The 17,845-nt window shown below is 33.9% G+C and overlaps 2 protein-coding genes and 1 non-coding gene across 6 annotated transcripts in view; 2 read left to right on the top strand and 1 right to left on the bottom strand.

Moving 5' to 3' along the window:
- CHPT1 (choline phosphotransferase 1) overlaps positions 1–10,951 on the top strand; it is a 25,686-nt gene extending 14,735 nt beyond the window's left edge. For both annotated transcript variants that reach the window (XM_070454071.1, XM_070454072.1), the window contains exons 4-9: positions 1,073–1,157; positions 3,949–4,080; positions 6,021–6,179; positions 6,853–6,978; positions 8,205–8,315; positions 10,784–10,951. In XM_070454071.1, coding sequence (XP_070310172.1) covers positions 1,073–1,157; positions 3,949–4,080; positions 6,021–6,179; positions 6,853–6,978; positions 8,205–8,315; positions 10,784–10,828 — 658 coding nt within the window. In that variant the 3' untranslated portion in view covers positions 10,829–10,951. The remainder of the gene's footprint in view (positions 1–1,072; positions 1,158–3,948; positions 4,081–6,020; positions 6,180–6,852; positions 6,979–8,204; positions 8,316–10,783) is intronic.
- On the bottom strand, positions 10,515–17,845 carry SYCP3 (synaptonemal complex protein 3). Of its 3 annotated transcripts, none has more exons than XM_070454073.1 (8): positions 17,635–17,845; positions 16,657–16,802; positions 16,005–16,068; positions 15,818–15,852; positions 13,896–14,013; positions 12,770–12,869; positions 12,032–12,130; positions 10,515–11,091 (listed from the first exon to the last, which is right to left on the bottom strand). In XM_070454073.1, the coding sequence occupies exons 2-8, from the start codon at positions 16,787–16,789 to the stop codon at positions 10,954–10,956; spliced, it is 687 nt and encodes a 228-aa protein (XP_070310174.1). In that variant the 5' UTR covers positions 16,790–16,802; positions 17,635–17,845; the 3' UTR covers positions 10,515–10,953. The 3 variants fall into 3 exon arrangements, with proteins under 3 accessions (XP_070310174.1, XP_070310175.1, XP_070310176.1); XM_070454074.1 differs by lacking the exon at positions 17,635–17,845 and adding an exon at positions 17,489–17,608; XM_070454075.1 differs by lacking the exon at positions 17,635–17,845 and adding an exon at positions 17,330–17,429.
- Positions 14,517–14,659, top strand: LOC139030728 (U4 spliceosomal RNA). The gene has a single exon (XR_011483132.1). It is a non-coding gene; the product is annotated as a U4 spliceosomal RNA (small nuclear RNA).

Below are 17,845 nucleotides of genomic sequence, written 5' to 3'. Positions count from 1 at the left end.
GAGCCTGGGAAGATCTTCTAGAAAGGCAGGAGAATCATGAGAGAACATGGCATAAAAACAGCAAAGCTTTTCAAGAAAGAGGGTGTGATGAGCGATTTAACTATTGAGGAGTTACATGAGATAGTAACCAAAATGAATCCCTTACATTCAACAAATTGAAAGTCACTGTTTACCTTAAACAGTTTTAATAGAATGGGGCCAAAAACTGGACTATAGTGGATTATGCAGAGAGGAGGAAATTACAGCTGTGGACTACTTGCTAGCCTGTTTATGGAGCAAAAGAGAGAGGAATTGGTAGCTTCAGAGAATGCAGAGTAGAGACTGATGTTGCTTGGTTTAGTGGGTTTGTTTAGGGCTTCCCAGCTGGCTCAGACAGTAAAGAATTGCCTGCAAGGTAGGAGACCTGGGTTCAGTCCCTGGGTCAGGAAGATCCCCTGGAGACAGGAATGGCTACCTGCTCCAGTATTCTTGCCTGGAGAATTCCATGGCCAGGAGAGCCTGGCAGGCTACAGTTCATAGGGTCGCAAGAGTCAGACAAAACTGAGTGGCTAGCACTTTGACGAGTGTGTTTATATATAGGGGAAATGTCTGTGGAGACCAAAAATTATAAGGACTATTAGTAACATGATGAGGAGAACTATTGGAATTTTCCCTACTTTTTAATGAAATTGACTTGAGAGTGTTTATGAATTTGCCTTAAGTCATCTGGTTGTTTTTATGTTACTATTAATTTTTCCTGATTATAAGAGTAATACATGATTGTTATTAAAAATTCAAACTTTGTAGAAGTATATAAAGTAGAAGATAAAAGGCTTCTGTAATCTCAGCGGTAACTGTTACTAGCAATTGTATACATGCTATACAAGTTTTTTACCTATATGTGAGCACATTGTTGTTCCTGTAGGCTTTTTCACTTATCAGTGTAGTTAATTGATAATTCAGTGATGGAACTAAAGGTAAAAATAAACTAAGCCTGTGAAGATTTTTACATCTTTGATTTCAATATATGGTCAATGAACCTTCATATTCCGGAATTTGATTTACAAACCTCTCTTCTTTATCTTTCCTCTAGAGTGGATGTAACTGAAATTCAGATAGCTTTAGTGATCATCTTTGTGTTGTCTACATTTGGAGGAGCAACAATGTGGGACTATCCGGTAAATCTAAGTGTTTAAATTTATATTTAAGTACTTTTTAAACATTTGGGGAAAATATTGTATTGTTAATTTTCTTCAGATATCCTTAGAGCTATATTTAATATTAATTCCATTTCTTAACCTTTTTTCTTCATTTTATAATTTTGCTATTCTGTATACCTTATTACAGCATGACTATACTGCCCTATTCATGAATATACTACCACATAAAAGAAAACGACTCCATTTCCCAAATACACAATTAGACTCACTAGTTGAACTACCTTTTCAGGCCAAAATTTATTTCATAAAATAAATTTATAAAAAGTAAATTCAGTCAAACACTTTATGTTTGAAACTTGCCCCTCAACATTAGGAAAGTTGCTAATTTGTATTTTTTATAATTTACTATGCGTGAAGTTTCTCATGTTGAATGTTTTTTATTTTCTGCTTGGTTGAAGACCTCAGTATTTTGATGAAAGTTGACTCTCAAGGAGGCCACTGTTACAAATTCATGCTTTCCACAGGAAGGAAATTTATGAAGAAACAAATTATTTTCTCACTACAACCTAAGTTTACACTATTGGCTGACTCAAAACTTCATGCCCATAGAGTTAAGAAGAATAATAAGGATAATATCAGCTGTCAACAACTAATGCTGATTCAGTACTTACTATGTTCTTAAATATTTTACTGTCACTCTTTTCATCTGATCCCCAGAACAATTCTATGAAGTAGATACTGTCATTATTCTAATTTATTAATAAGTCTTAGAATAACTAAGTAATTTGTACAAGGACATGTAGCTAGTAAGTACTGGAGCTAGAAATTAAGCAGACTTAATTCCAGACTCTGTTTTTAATCACAAAGCAATATATCCCTGGTAATACAAATAGTAAGAAATACAAAGCTAAACATACTCTTACCGTAGGGCCTAGTGACTATGCTCTTTAGTATTTACCCAAAAACATTAAAAATTATGTCTATGCAGGGAATTCCCTGGTTGTCCAGTGGTTAGGATTCAGTACTTTCACTGCTGTGGGCCAGGGCTCAATCCTGGGCAGGGAACTAAGATCTCACAAGCCACATGGCATAGCCAGAAAAAAAATATGTCTATACAAAAACCTGATTATGGATATTTATTGCAGCTTTATTCATAATTACCAGAACTTGGAAGCAAGTCTTTCACTGGATAAATGGATTAACTGTGGTGCATCTAGGCAATGGAATATTATTCAGTGCTAAAAAGAAAGAGCTATCAAACCATGAAGAGACATGGAGGAAACCTAAATGCATATTATTTAGTGAAAGAATCTAGTCTGAAAAGGCTCCATGTTGTATGACCCCAATTATATGATACTTTAGAAAAGGCAAAATGATGGAAACACTGAAAAGATCTGCTATTGCCAGAGGTTATGGGGTTAAGGAAGGATGAATGAAAAAAGGATTTTAAGGGACGTGAACCCATTCCGTGTGATATTATAATGATGGATACCTGTCCACCTGTCATTATACATTTGTCATTTATACATTATGCATTATCACATATTATGCAACACTAAGAGCAAACCATAATATAAACTAGGGTGATTATAAGTGATAATGGCATTAGTGTCAGTTCATGGATTGTAACACATGGATTGTATCGCCCTGGTGGAGGATGTTGATACCAGGGAAGCATGTGTGAGGGCAGGGAGTAATGGGAACTCTGTGTACTTCCTGTCCCGTTGCTTTGAACCTAAAATTGCTGTAAAAATTATGTCTATTTTTTAAAACTGTAAGAAATTTCTCTGTGGCATTTAGTTTCAGAATTGCCAATTGTAATTCATATTACTAGGCTCAGAAATAGACTCTGAGCATATTTTTAAGTAGTAGAACATTCTCTGTGACGTTCACATTCCTTCTTATGATGTAAGGATAAATAATAGAATCAAGGATGTGCTACATAGGCCTCTAAAATACGTAGATGTGTCTTTCACGGTAGCAGCTCTGCCAATACCCGTCAGAAGGTAAATGTGGGCTTAGAGGCAGTTAGGCAACTCCGGTCATTGTCAGATGTGGTTGTTTCAGTTTGGAATTCTGATTTAGTTATTCTGTGGAAGAATTTAATCTTAAAATCATTTCATTCAATATTTTGGCAATACCATAGGAAGAAAGCATACCTATTTATTCTCATCAATAAGAATACTTGTTTTAGATAAAGATTTTCTAAATTGAATTGTTAACCTGTAGTTTTCACAAATTTTGGTACAGTATTTCAAAGTATATTTTCAAAACACAATAGCCTATAGCTTTTGGCAATTCATTGTTACTGTTTTTTAAATCCTTTGCTGCCTTTGGAAGTTTTCTTGAACAGCAATTGACCAACAGGTAAATATATATTGCTACAGAGATTTAATCCTGGATGTTAACTACACAAAATTTTTGCATGCACACACATTGTGATATTTGTCACATTCATGATACAGATCACAGGTCACAGTGTCTGACTCCTAAGATGCTGCCTTTTAGAGGTACTAGAGTCAAGTGAACATCCTTTTTCATGTTTTGTTTAAGTCAGATGAAGGCTTGTGAGATGAAATACTTCATCACAGTTATTTAAGAAGACTTAGCTAAATTTGGTGCATTCATTTAAGAGATAAAACCATGAGAAGAAAAATTAACATTTCAGGTTACATTCCAGAAGTTAAGGTTTGATTATAAGAAAATGGGTAGCTTATTATATAGGGTCCTATTGTAATGTTTCTTTACTGTTTGATAGGAAAATAAATTTTGTTTTCTTAATGAAGTGTTTCTTTCCTCTACCCCAAAGATACCCATCCTAGAAATAAAATTGAAGATCTTACCAGTTCTTGGAGTAGTAGGTGGAGCAATATTTTCCTGTTCAAATTATTTCCATGTTATCCTCCATGGTGGTGTTGGCAAGAATGGATCCACGATAGCAGTAAGACATTAATTTCATCATCATTCAGTATTAATTTTATGATAAATTTTCTTAACACCCAGTTATAGAGATACTAAAAATATGATGAATTTTAAAAATAGGGAAGGAAACTAAATATCTTAAAAGAATCCTTTTTAGGCACATAATACAAAAAGGCATTTTTGAAAGTTTAGACTGATTTTACAGCGTTTTTCCTCTTTCTATACAGCCTTTCTTCGAGTAAGCTTTGGTGACATTCTGTGTAATCATCTGCTGTTTCATTATTGACATAATTAAAAGGTGCCATTTGTTTTCTTCCTTGTTCTGCCTGGCACTGATACAGGAGAGGAGGAGGAGGAAGGAATGAGTTCCTGATTGAATGTCAGGAACGCAGTCCAAAGTCATGGTTTCACATATGGGCCAATTTATTACACATGAAGTAAATTTTATTGAAATTTCATCACTGAAATATATTTTTAAAACTACCCTGATATTTTAAAAGGTAAAAACTTAGCCTCAGTTCTTGAGTGGATACACCTTGTGTTTGTTGTATTATTTACAACTTTGCTCATCTATAATTCTTCTGTATTTATTCATATTTGTTTTTAAAAACTCCTTCAATACTTTTGCACAGAAAAGAGGCAGAAAGAATTCTGCTCAGTTTTTAAACAAATATAATATCTATGTTTTTTAAAAAACATGTCATCTTCAAGGTAGTTGAACATTATGAACTTATTCCAGTGATGCCATCTTCTATCAAAACATTGCTGGAATGCCTTTAAGCTATAGTTCATTCTCTTTAATTTGCTGTAGTTCAGAATTTCTGTCCTTTAAGGATGGGTTTGACTTTGAAAAAAATCAAAGTTATTTGAAGCCAGACCTAATAAATAAGAGGAGTAAACCCCTGAAATATAGCATTTTTACTTAAAAAAAAAAAAAAAAAAAACCTCATTCTTTTAAATGACATATACTGGCTCTTAAAGCAATTTGAAAGGAACCCACATAATTCATGTATTACCGATCTTTATAAGCTACAACTACTGAAGCCCACGCTCTAGAGCCCATGCTGTGCGACAGGAGGAGCCACCACGAGAAGCCTGTACCCCACAGCTGGAGAGGAGCCCCCACTCCCCACAACTAGAGAAAAGCCCGCACAGCAGCACAGAACCCAGCACAGCCAAAATAAATAATTTTAAAGCAGCATTTTAGTAGCATAAATATTTATAACACTACCGTATAGTGTTCTATTGACATGACTTTAAAATATTCATATTAGTGTAAGTTCTAACATTACATATAAACTTAATAGACAAGAATAAGGCAGTTTTAATAGATACATTTAAATTGATGGTTATGTATTTATAAGCCTTAATATCAAATTTATTACAGTATCTTGTTCAGAATAAGCAATCCTGACAGAATCCCAATTCATATAGATAAAAATATAATGGGTTCAGCTGTACAGTGCTACATAAGAGGGCACTTGCGGTCTCAATGTAAAAGGCAGGGCAGTGCGGGATGTTGTATAGAGAGACACTAGAATTAAATTCCTCCTAATCAATGATTAAGATATTGTGTAAAAGTGGCAGGTTAAGCTTTATTTCAATATCTCACAGAAATATGTTAACTTGGCAACTGGATGGTTGATGGCCTTTAACATGGTAAAATTTAGTATGAGATAAATGATGTCATTTTTTAGTGATTATTAGCTTAAAATGTATATTCATATAAAATTGGAATGAAACATCTGTAGCACTGTATTACCTCTTTGTAACCCTTGGTAGGGTTCTGTAGAAGTTTGAAAAACACAGCTAAGGTCTGTATACTCCTTTAGGCCATATACTGTCAATACTCTTCTCTAGGTCTCTAGTTCCTAACACAAAGTAGATGCTCAGAAAATATTTGCATTGTAATAAATGCATTGTTAAAATGTGGTCCTGATTTTCTGCTTTATCCCTTAGGGTACCAGTGTCTTATCACCTGGACTCCACATAGGAATAATTATTATACTGGCAATAATGATTTATAAAAAGTCAGCAACTAATTTGTTTGAAAAGCATCCTTGTCTTTATACCCTAATGTTTGGATGTGTCTTTGCTAAAGTCTCACAGAAATTGGTGGTAAGAAATTCTTTTAATTTATGATTCATGGTATAAATAATGTATTTGTTCCTCAAACACAAAACTGGAAACTTTCATATAATGGGTAGGTTTTCTGTGGTGTTATCACAATAAATAGTTAGCTATTTGTGCTCCAAGTAATACTGTAAATGAATGTTTTATTCAGAGAGATGAGACTCCTTAGTGTAAGTTCTCTTAATTATTTAACAATAACTATTAGTTATAACCTTCTGATATCAAGGAATTTAAATTGGAAACTTTAACAAGCTACCTAGTCCTGAATTTGAGGTTTTCAATTCAGTATTCTCATATCAAATGTGAGATTAAATGGTCTCTTTGGTGGTGGTGGTGGTGGCTTAGTTGCTAGGTTGTGTCCAACTCTTGTTGATACCGTGGACTGTAGCCTGCCAGGCTCCCCTCTGTCTATGAAATTTCCCAGGCAAGAATACTGGCGTGGGTAGCCATTCCCTTCTCCAGGGGATCTTTCAGACCCAGGAATCAAACCCAGGTCTCCTGCATTGCAGGCAGATTCTTTACTGACTGAGCTATGAGGGAAGCCCAAATGGCCCTTTTATCATTATCTTAACAGTAAATTAAAGATTTAGTTATTTCTATCCTGAAAATAAAACATTTAAAATTTAATAGTGAAATTATTTTGTTTACTTTTTTATAGATAGCTCACATGACCAAAAGTGAACTGTATCTTCAAGACACTGTCTTTATTGGCCCAGGTCTTTTATTTTTAGACCAGTACTTTAATAATTTTGTAGACGAATATATTGTTCTATGGATAGCAATGGTAAGTACCTTTTTGCTAAGATTTCTTATTTATTTTTAACAAATGTCTGTTCTGTGCATGGACCAATGGGGTACATGTGATCATTCTTTATTCTAAGTTTTATAGTATTATACTTTTTTGGAGTAAATTAATAATATCTATTCAGAAGTCTTCCATTCTTCACATGGTGGTGAGATAAATCTTAATCCTTGAAAGGTTCTCAGGCAATATTCTAAAAAATGTTTGAAAGTCAGAATGATCTCTTTTAAATTACTATCCACTATAAATATTATTACTAGAAAACAATCTAAATTTAAGAAATAGGGGGTGGTTTTTCAAAGTATCTGAAAATTCAATGTAGGGTTTCCTTCAGTCAACTTACATGTATTACCAAATAGAATGAGTGTAATTAAAATATCAGGTGTTAAAAATTCAAGCACCTAACTTGTAATGAGTGAGTTGGCCTAGTTTTACATCTGGTGGAGATTGTGGTAAGGAAGTTAAATTCAGTTTTTCTTTAAAACACTTTGTTAACCACAATTAAGAACAGGCAAACAAAAAAACACCAAGTAGACCAAAACCAACATATTGTGCCCTTTGGCATCCTTAGAGAAAAGCTTCTTGCTTCAGAGAGAGAAAAGCCAGATAGAGTTTTTCAAGTAAATAAGATTTTTCTATTATCAGTGAGAATTTTCTACCAACAGAGCCACCAGGCTCCTTTCTACGAGAGGAAGCATTTGCCCCCAGTCTCTGGGAAAGTTCTTAAATAGTGTGCCTTCCTCCTTAATTTTGTAAAGAACAGTTTTTGTATGCCTTCCCTCAACTATGGTGTCTCTTCCAGGCCTTTACTTTCTTACAACTACTTTCACAGGAATAAGGAATAAAAGTATTTGATGGAGTGATTTCAATTCTAATGACTGATAGCCCCTTCTAGTAGAAATTGGTGGCTTTGTTGCACAGCAGAAAACTGAGTGTGGAGTCAGAAGACTTGAGTTCTGTTGTTTTTCAGCTTTTGTAATTAGTCTAGACCTTCTATCAGTCTGAGCTGTTTCTGAATCTGTGAAATACCCTGTATATCTCAGAGGACTACAGTGAGGCCCAAATACAAACTATAAAATGTAGTATTTTTGATGAAGAATTTTTGGCTAAGGTTTGAAATTAGGGGGTGGACGACAGAAAAAAATAGCTGCTTCTTTAGAAAAGTTAAGACTATAATCCATTTTATATTTTCTTTTTTGCTTCTAAAGGTCATTTCTTCACTCGATATGATGAGGTACTTTAGTGCTTTGTGCCTGCAAATTTCAAGACACCTTCATCTAAGTATCTTCAAGACTTCATGTCATCAAGCACCTGAACAGGTTCACAAGCATATTGACTAATATCCCAAGGAAAAGAGGAGAAGCAGTTAGGGGAACCTATGAATAAAGGAAATCCCCCTTTGCAGGAGGCTAGTATATTATCAAATAAGGTTATATTTTAATATAAACATTAAGTCCTATAGCTCCATTGTGTCTGTCTTAGTTGCAAAGCCCTCACTATCAACATTTTTTATCAAGGTATTATCAGAGTAATACAACCTATAAATTAATTCTAAATAAAACCAAAGAAAGAAATTTCAATTTTCTAAGAAAGTGAAACACTACAGTTCTAAAGAGCAATCTCTTTGTCTCAGAAATCCTCATCAGACAGTTGGGGTTTTCTCTGCCAAAGGATTACATAAAAATTAAGGACAAAGGATTTTAGCCATCTTGAGGGAGATGCTTACTTTGATTGCTAAAAATTGATAAATGAGTTCATAATATTGTATAAGTGCATAGACTTGTAATTATTGAGTCAAATGTTATAAGCATCTTTACAGTGACAGCCAGTTATTCCTTGATATTCTAAGTTTCACTGTCACAAAAAAGTGTATATTAAACATTTCCATTTGTGAAAAATAAAAACAGTAGCCTACCCATGGCTAATTCATATCAATGTATAACAAAAACTACTGTAATGATGTAAAGTAATTAGCCTCCAACTAATAAAAATTAATAAAAAATTAAAAAAAAAAAAAACAAAAAAAAACCAAAAAAAAAACAGTAGCCTAAGCACAACTGACATATAAGAAAACCAGTAATTTACAAAACCATGACAAAAGTATCTTTCCTTTAGAATATCAGCTAAAGCTACTTCAAGTATACTTTCACTCATTTGAGATAAAATGGGGATAAAATAAGTATCTTTTATTCAGTCACTAAGTACATTATATATTGATTCTTATCTTTCCACTCTCAAAGTGTTTCTATTGCTCATTATGAATAATAGAACTGTCAAATGGTTCTTTGGTGACCCAGATCCTCAATTCTCATCTTACCTGTTTGTAATTTTTATCTAACAGTTCTGTAGACCATAAGCCATATGTTTAAAACATTTCTTTAAAAAAGAAATAATGAATATGTACTATATTTTAAGCAAGAAAAAGGCATATTGTAAAAAGAGTGAAAGTTGATATTCCTTGAAAAGAAATGTTACTTAAGTACAATGAAAATACTCTAGAATACTTATTTTGCTTCTAAAACTGGTAAATTCAGTAAGAACAGCTTGATTTGAATAGTACTTAAAATTTATATTCCAACATGTACTTTGGCTTAAAAGGGAAACCCTTTACAAAATGCAAAAACTTAGGAAGTAAACTGTCCCTAATGTCAGATACTTGTTAATGATGGAGGACTAATTTCTTCCAATATAACTGATCACAGAAGAAGAGAATCAGTATGTGTTTTTTAAAATTTGGAAAACCTAAAATAAAGGTGGATTATGAGACAAAAATTAGAATTTAAAATATGAAAAAACAAGACAAAGTCACTCTTCTCTACTTCTATTGGGCATATTTTTTGTTTTGAATGACTCAGGGAAAGTATTTTCAGCAAAAAATGGTAAGTTTAACCCAAATATTTCAAATTTGTTTTTGCTGAAACAATATTTATTAAGTGTTCAATATGTTTTTCTCTGTTTAAAAAGTGCACATTTAAAAATACCAGGTATAAAAATTAACTGTTTGGAAATGAATGTAAAAACTTCCATATATTTACTGAATATTGAAACTGGAAAACAAAATATTCTATGTAATTTATAGTTAAAGAAAGATGTGAAATACTTAAACCATAAGTAATTAGGTATGTTAATGAAATGCTCTTAATCTTTACTAAGGGCATGTGTCATTTAATTATGGACTGAGCCCAGTTAAATGGCATTTTGATGTCATTGTAGACGTGACATTCACAAATCCATGCCTTAAAACAGTATTTATATATCGTTTGGTTTTTAAATGGATTTTAGTGGTTTAATTTATTCCAGAAGGGAAACTTAAGTTGTTTTTAATAAGTTTTATAAGTCAATAGAATGTATTTTTTGAAATCTTATTTCATTAGAATTGGCAGTGTAACTTCATGAATATGTATGAAAGGATGTACGTATAATAGATTTTGTGTTTTTTTCCTTAAATAGGAACATTAACCATCTATACTTGTGTTTTCTATCTTTTGGAAGTGATACAAATACACTGAAGCCAAAACTTGCAATTAAATCATTTTTATTGCTAAAAGTTAAAAGACAACTGTAAGAAAAATTCACTACTGCTATTATCACTAGTACTATTAAAGAGCTGAAGCACAGTGGTACATATACTTTAGGGATTGCTGCTTCTCACATAAGTTCATATTTGGAGGTGAACAAAAAGAATGGTCTTGCACTTAAGCTAATGATTAATATGATGTAATATTTTAAACTATAATCTTAAATCATTCTAACAACTTATTAGCTAATGTTATATCATATTACTTAGGTTCAAGTTCTTCCTTCAAAGAGTCATCAGAATAACATGGATTGAAGAGACTTTCGGACACTTGCCATCTCTTGCTGCTGCTGTTACATGAAAGGAGATATTAAACACTGGTTTAATTTTTAGATAAGTGTTAATACATATTTCACAAATAAAATATTTCAATGCTTACATTAATTCTTTTTCAGTTCTGAATAACAACTTACAGTTTCCATCATAATTTTTTTTTGCAACAAAGCCATTTCTTTTTTAAGTTCATTTTGTGCACCAGTAAGTAGATTTTCATGATTCTTCTCCAAGTCCTCCATACTCTAAAACACAAAAAGCTAGGTCAATTACAAACCACCACTTTTCATCTCAGTTTGAAAACTTACGCAGTTAATTTTCAAAAGTAGGAACTTTTTAATGTTCAACAATGCACATTATTTATCTCAAATAAAAATATTCTAATACCTGAAAAGCAAAATATCCACTAAAGGAATAGAAAACATCATCATAAATCAAATATTATTAAAGGAGTTACAACAGTAGTGTACCTTCTCACTGGAAGAAACAAACAAAACATAACAAAATTTTATAAAAGGAATAGAAGCACAACTTGCTGTAGCTATGTAGTAGAAAATGGGGATTAATTCCAATTTAGTTGCCAAAAGAGTAAGATTGTAAAGGAAAGGGAAAAGGAGTTAAAAGTATTCTAGGGCAAGCGCATAAACAGCAGCATGAAAGTGCAGAGTTCAGAGAAAGCAGTTATGTGGAAGGGTGGAAGTAAAGGATGGAGGTAGTAACTGAAGCATAAAAAAAGGATCGTATTATTGGGGGGTGGGGGTAAATCTTGAATACCTAAGAATTCGTAATGAGAATCTACTGCAAGTTTTTCAGAAGGGAAAGATAATGTTTTCGGAAGATAGTATGGCAGACCCATGAAGGATGGCTTGGTAAACAGAAAAATCAGTTAAAAGTTTCTATAGTATAAGCAAAGAATAATAAGATTCTGAACGACGGCAGTAGCAGTGCTGAAGAATAAGGGAAATGGAGGCATCAAATATAGTACTAAAGTTCCTACACCAAGTAATAATGGCCAGTGATAGCATTTAGCACTTAAAATATAATGAATTCAGAATGGAAAATAGTTAAGAATTTAAAATATGTAAGCAAAATGTTTTCCCCTTAAACTGAGAAAAAAATTATATTCTACTTCCACATATAAACTATATTTTGTAAGAATGTGTTATGTTACCAAATACAACAGACCTTTATGAACTGCTCACATAATTGTCTAATTGTTTTCAGTCTCTGGCTCTGAACAATTCTAGACTGTTGGAAAACCTTTTGTTGCTGTCGAAACAGATTCTACAAATGTAAAAGAAAAAATTATGTAATAACTATTTGGGTAAAATTTAGGAAAAAATAATTCTATGTTAAAAGGAATAGTTTTTAAATCAGTATTTTTAAGATTTTATCTTAACATTTACTATGAGTTTAGATAATGTGTTCACCACTTACATACAATAATATAATAATCCAGCTAGTCACTGAATAGGAAATCTCAACAGTGCTCAAAACATGTCTTAATTCTTCTTGCTTTCTATGTCAACACAGATGATCCTTCAAATATTGCTGATCTTTCAGTTTCTTGGCCTGTTTTCAACCAATGGTTTTTGCCCTTCACCCTACTTTATCTATTACATACATAATCATAACCTAGATTTTGTCATTACCAATAACTATAACCTCTACATTAATATTAATAATAGCAAACTTCATATTAACAAAGTGTTAGGTAGGAAGCAAACACCAACAGCTTTTATATATGGTATGTGCCTGTACTTGTGATTTACCATTCACCAGAACCAAACTCACAGCCAGCAGTAGGTAATGGAACCTGGCTGAGTTCCATGGGTGTACTACAAGGCCAGGCTCTCCACTTCTGCTTGAAACTTGGTTATAATAGATTAATTATAAAACTAAAAAGCTAAGCATAATACTAACAGCAAGTTTTTCTTCTTGTTCCTCAGCTTTCTGCATATCCATATCCCACTGCTGGAACAAAGTCAGAAACTGCTGAGAATATTCTTGGTTAAGCTTCTGCCTGTAAAACATATTATTATATTTCATATCAATGTGGAGCAACTATCAAAACAAAATTGATTTGATGTAATTATGCTATAGTAAAAGAGAAAGTATCAAATTTCCAGATGTGAAATCAGGAAGTAAAAGTATGACTCATGCTGATTGCAGAAATATTTATTTTTCCTAATCAACTAACAGAAAAACCCTCAAAATCCTCTCATGCACTTTAGTTCTTGAAAACTAGTGGTTTTATTATACATATACATTTTCCAGAAAGGTCCATTTTATCTCCAAGCAATTTACTTTTTCATCTTCTCCTACTGAATATAGGTTATGATATGATAGATTCACCGAAGTTACTACAGAAAATTTTCAAATAGAAATATTTCACTTAATTTTTCCCCATTTTGGTACAGTGATTTTGTACAAAAGAACAGTTAATTCAGCTAAAATATACAAATTGTTTATAATATATAAGGTTGATCATTTTATACATTGTTAAATAGTTAACTGTTATAAGACCAGTGGTTTATAGGACACTGACTTTTTATTCAGCTAGCATACTTTTAAAATGAAAATAAATTCCTTTTATTGTTTAAAAAAGCCTCAATCATTATTTAAAGGGCTTCCTTATAGTTCAGTTGGTAAAGAATCTGCCTGCAATGCAGGAGACCCGGGTTCGTTTCCTGGGTCGGGAAGATCCCCTGAAGAAAATGGCAACTCACTCCAGTATCCTTGCCTGGAGAATCCCATGTTCAGCTAACGTATTTTTAAAATGAAAATAAATTCCTTTTATTGTTTAAAAAACGCCTCAATCATTATTTAAAAGGGGAAAGAGGTCATCTTTATTGATTTCTAGGAAATGTATCTCAAGTCTGTGAAGGAATAAAGTTATAGGACTAAAAGACTTAGAGGAAAATCAAATCAAATATAATTTTTACTAGAGAGCCCAATAAATTGAAGATGATAATACTTCTCATAATTTGTACCCATGAGTAGTAAGGAATGATACAAATGTGGCAGTGAAAAAAACCAACAACTTTACCTTTGCTCTTGTTGGGTTTTCCAAACATTTTCAAGTTTCTGGTTACTGGTTTTGAGAGAAGCCTTGGTATACATTTCTAGTCTCTTTCTCTTAGCAAGAAGAGACTTGTTAATATCAGCTGTAATGAAAATAGATACTCATTAAATTTAATGTGAGAGTAAGTTATTTATTCTGACATATTCAAATAAATATGGATAAAGTTGGTTCAAGAATTTTGAAGATATTTTAAAAATACACATATTATCAAAAAGCATGATTAGTTGCTTGCTTTTTTTTCTGAGAAAAATTTTAATTATTGGTATCTCAATTCTTATTTTCTTAACCAGAGATAATTTTAATTTAGAGATGATTAAAAAGAGCTAATAATTGAAAAAAAAAGGTCTCAAGGACAGACTTTAATATTTTCATAAGACACTAATAAAGATTAAATTTAGAACTCATTATATAAAACACAAAACTTTTTTAAAAGCCTAAAAAGAATAAAAACAGTTTAAATGTTTTTAAAAACAGTGATACTGTTAAATATATTTTTTACTAAGAGAGACAAAGCATAGGAAAATCTTAATTTAAGTAGGTATCTAAATAAATTCATTCAGGAACTCTTTTAAATATGTCCATGAAAGCTTTGCACAGTGGCTACAATAATAAATATTGTAGCCAATGAGGTTTATCCAAGGCGCGATTATTGCTAATTGAAAACTAAATATGTCCATGGAGCTTTTTACAGGCCATTTTTTACCAATAAGTACTGCATTTCATAAAATTTTTAATACTTCTAATAATTCTTTGCTAGGCACATGCATATGGATCTACTGTCAACAGTCATTTTCAGCAACCATGATGAGGTTATCTATACTGTCAGATATTTGGTATTTCCAAGTGAAAATGAAACTGAAAGTCACTCAGTTGTGTCTGATTCTTTGTGACCCTGTGGATTATACAGTCCATGGAATCATGGAATTCTGTAGGCCAGAATGCTGGAGTGGGTAGCCTTTCCCTTCTTCAGGGGATCTTCCCAACCCAAGGATCGAACCTAGGTCTCCTGCATGATAGGTGAATTCTTTACTAGCTGAGCCACAAGGGATTTCCAATATCCATCTCCAATAATACATTTATAAGGTTAAGTATTTTGCTACAACCAAATAAGGCAAAGCTTTCAAAAAATATTTGATTATATGAATATAGAGAAGAGCTAAATATTTACTTTTTTCAGAATACTATCCCCAATACAGTTAACACAACTAACATTTGACATACAGTTTAATGATCTGATTATACATCTCTTTGGAGAAGGAAATGGCAAACCACTCCAGTATCCTTGCCTAGAAAATCCCATGGACAGAGGAGCCTGGCAGGCTGCAGTCCATGGGGTCACAAAGAATTGGGTGTGACTAAGCAACTAACACTTTCACATTTTCATACATCTCTTACTAGCAACACTGTCTTTAATTCTCAACTACATAGTTTGATAATGTAAAAATAACAAAGTTATTTTAAAGGTTTCAGTTTACACTGCATTTAGTAAAGAACACAAGAATGTCATAAATAACCAAAGAGAGAGAATAAAAAAATTAACACATATACAGATATGCGTGTGTTTGCATCACTTAGTCCATGAAAGTCAAAGAGGGATAGATATTTTTCCCATCCCTTTTTGATCTAAAATTCCATAATCTATTAAACCCACACATGTATAAAGTAACAGGACCATTCTTAACCCACCATTGTTAGTACCATTCTCTTTTCACATCAACTGGAAAAGGTTAATAAGGAAATCTATGAAGCTGAATCACATATATCTGTGCAAAATCTTATAAGAACAAAGCATTAAAAAAGTATTACAGTCCAGTGATTATTATTTACTATTATACAAGTTATATGGTTTAAAACAATGTTGAACACAAATATCTACTAAAACATACCTCCAAATCTTTCCAGCATATTCTGTACTTCACCCCTATGAAAAAATTACATCAGGAAAGTTTTAAGGATATTTGCTGTTTGGGAAGGAAATATCACATTACCCAGTATTTTACATGCAATACTCATTGGACAACCAAATAGATGTTTCTTAAAGTCTAATAGGTGAAAATAGTTTGACGGTATTACCCCATATCTTCAACTACTGCAGAAGTCCTTTTCCTCCCATGTTTCTCAAGTATTGGGGTCTTCTCTGCATGACAATAAAAAAAATATTTGAAATTAAGTGTGTTATTTTGGCAATTTTTTAATGGTATTATATCTTAATTTTGAGGGTTTTTTTTTAAGCTTTCTACCAAGACAAGTTTTTAAAGCAGATTTATAAATGCACTACTTTCTCTGCAGGTTTGTTGTGTTCTTGTTTAGTCGCTAAGTCGTGTCTGACTGTTTTGTGATCCCATGGACTGCAGCCCACCAGGCTCCTCTGCTCATGGGAGTTCCCAGGCAACAATTACAGAGTGGGTTGCCATTTCCTTCTCCAGGGGATCTTCTCCTGACCCAGGGATCAAGCCCTAGTCTCCTACCTTGGCAGGCAGATTCTTCACCACTGAGCCACCAGGGGAAGCTGCCTCTATGTAGGTTAGATGGAATGAAATCAGGATCCAAGACCGTTTTATACGAACAATTTTGCAAGTCTCCCTGTGTTAATGTCATAATAATCTCTCTACTATTTCTCAGAGATCAGATGAAAGATGCTATAGAAGATTCACTAGCCCCAAAACAGAAACATGAAATACATGAAAATGCAGGACGTGGTCAGTAAACGTTAGGTTTACTATACCTTCAACAGCATCCTCCTCTGAACCACTCAGATCTTTTTTGTCTTCTTGCTCAAATTCATAGGCTCTTATAGCCTGATCCCCCACAGATGGTTTCGCAGACTTCCCGGAATATTTTCTTCCAGAGGGCACCATTTTTCAATGTTTTCTTATTTAAAAAACAAAAACGAAAAAATCCTTCTGAATCCAAAGACACTAAATAGACGGGCAAATTTCAAAATGAGAGATATCAAATAAAGATCATTTTAACTGAATTCCACTTTAGGAGTCTCTTCATTTACTTTGTTGAACCAAAAATTAACAAGATAATAACAGCGCTGCTCCTGACTCCTGGGGTGCCTTAATGGAGAGTTCTCAGGGACAGGGAGGGCAGGTACGGCGGTGGAATTCTAGATCTGCTTTTGCCAGCTTCTGGCTAAATAGAGGCAAATCTAGATTTTGCATTTCAGTCAGAGTGAAATTAACGACTGACAGGATCAATCACGACCCCACCCCAAAGAAACTGCTAGCAACAGAAATACAAAATAAAACCCGCAGAAAAAGACATCCAGTAAGAATTCCACGACCCAGGCCTCGAGGACCAGTGAAGGGGAGCCCTGAATTAAACTAAATGGTTCCTGTAGATTGGCGGGGGTGGGGCGGGGGGGGGGCGCGGCGGGCGGGTCGGAGACTTACAGCCCACCCTCTTCGCCTGCGGTCAACCTGTCCACCCGCCACGTTCAATCCAAGTTGCCCAGCCTGGGCCTTCTCGCCTGCTCCCCGCCACTCACAGGTCTGACCACTAAGAGCTTTACGGCTTTCAAATTCCTGTCAGAGGCTCCCGGGAAATTTTACCTGGTCAAGAGTAGCCCTTGGCTCAGACTCCCACGCAGAACAAACACTTCCCTCCTCACGCCCGAAAATCACCCCCAATGGCTGAGGACCGCAGTTAACGTCTCCGGACAGGCATACCCTCCACTCCCGCTGCCCAAGTACCTTACCTTAAATGTCCACTTCGCCGCCGCGACACTCCTCTGAGGTAACTCCAAATTCCGGCGGGAGAAAATGCAGCCTCGCCTCCCAGGAGCGTTGCTGATTGGCTGGCTGGAAGGCGCATGCTTACAGTGGTCCCAGGGCTCCGCCCCTTCAGACGACGAACTACGTGAGGCTGCTGACGCAGAGTGCGTTTCAGGCGGCAATTTGTGGCTAATA

Source organism: Odocoileus virginianus, chromosome 23 (genome assembly GCF_023699985.2).
Source record: "Odocoileus virginianus isolate 20LAN1187 ecotype Illinois chromosome 23, Ovbor_1.2, whole genome shotgun sequence".
NCBI lineage: Eukaryota > Metazoa > Chordata > Mammalia > Artiodactyla > Cervidae > Odocoileus > Odocoileus virginianus.
The sequence above is the reverse complement of the archived record's forward strand: the minus strand, read 5'-3'. Positions and strand labels throughout refer to the sequence as shown.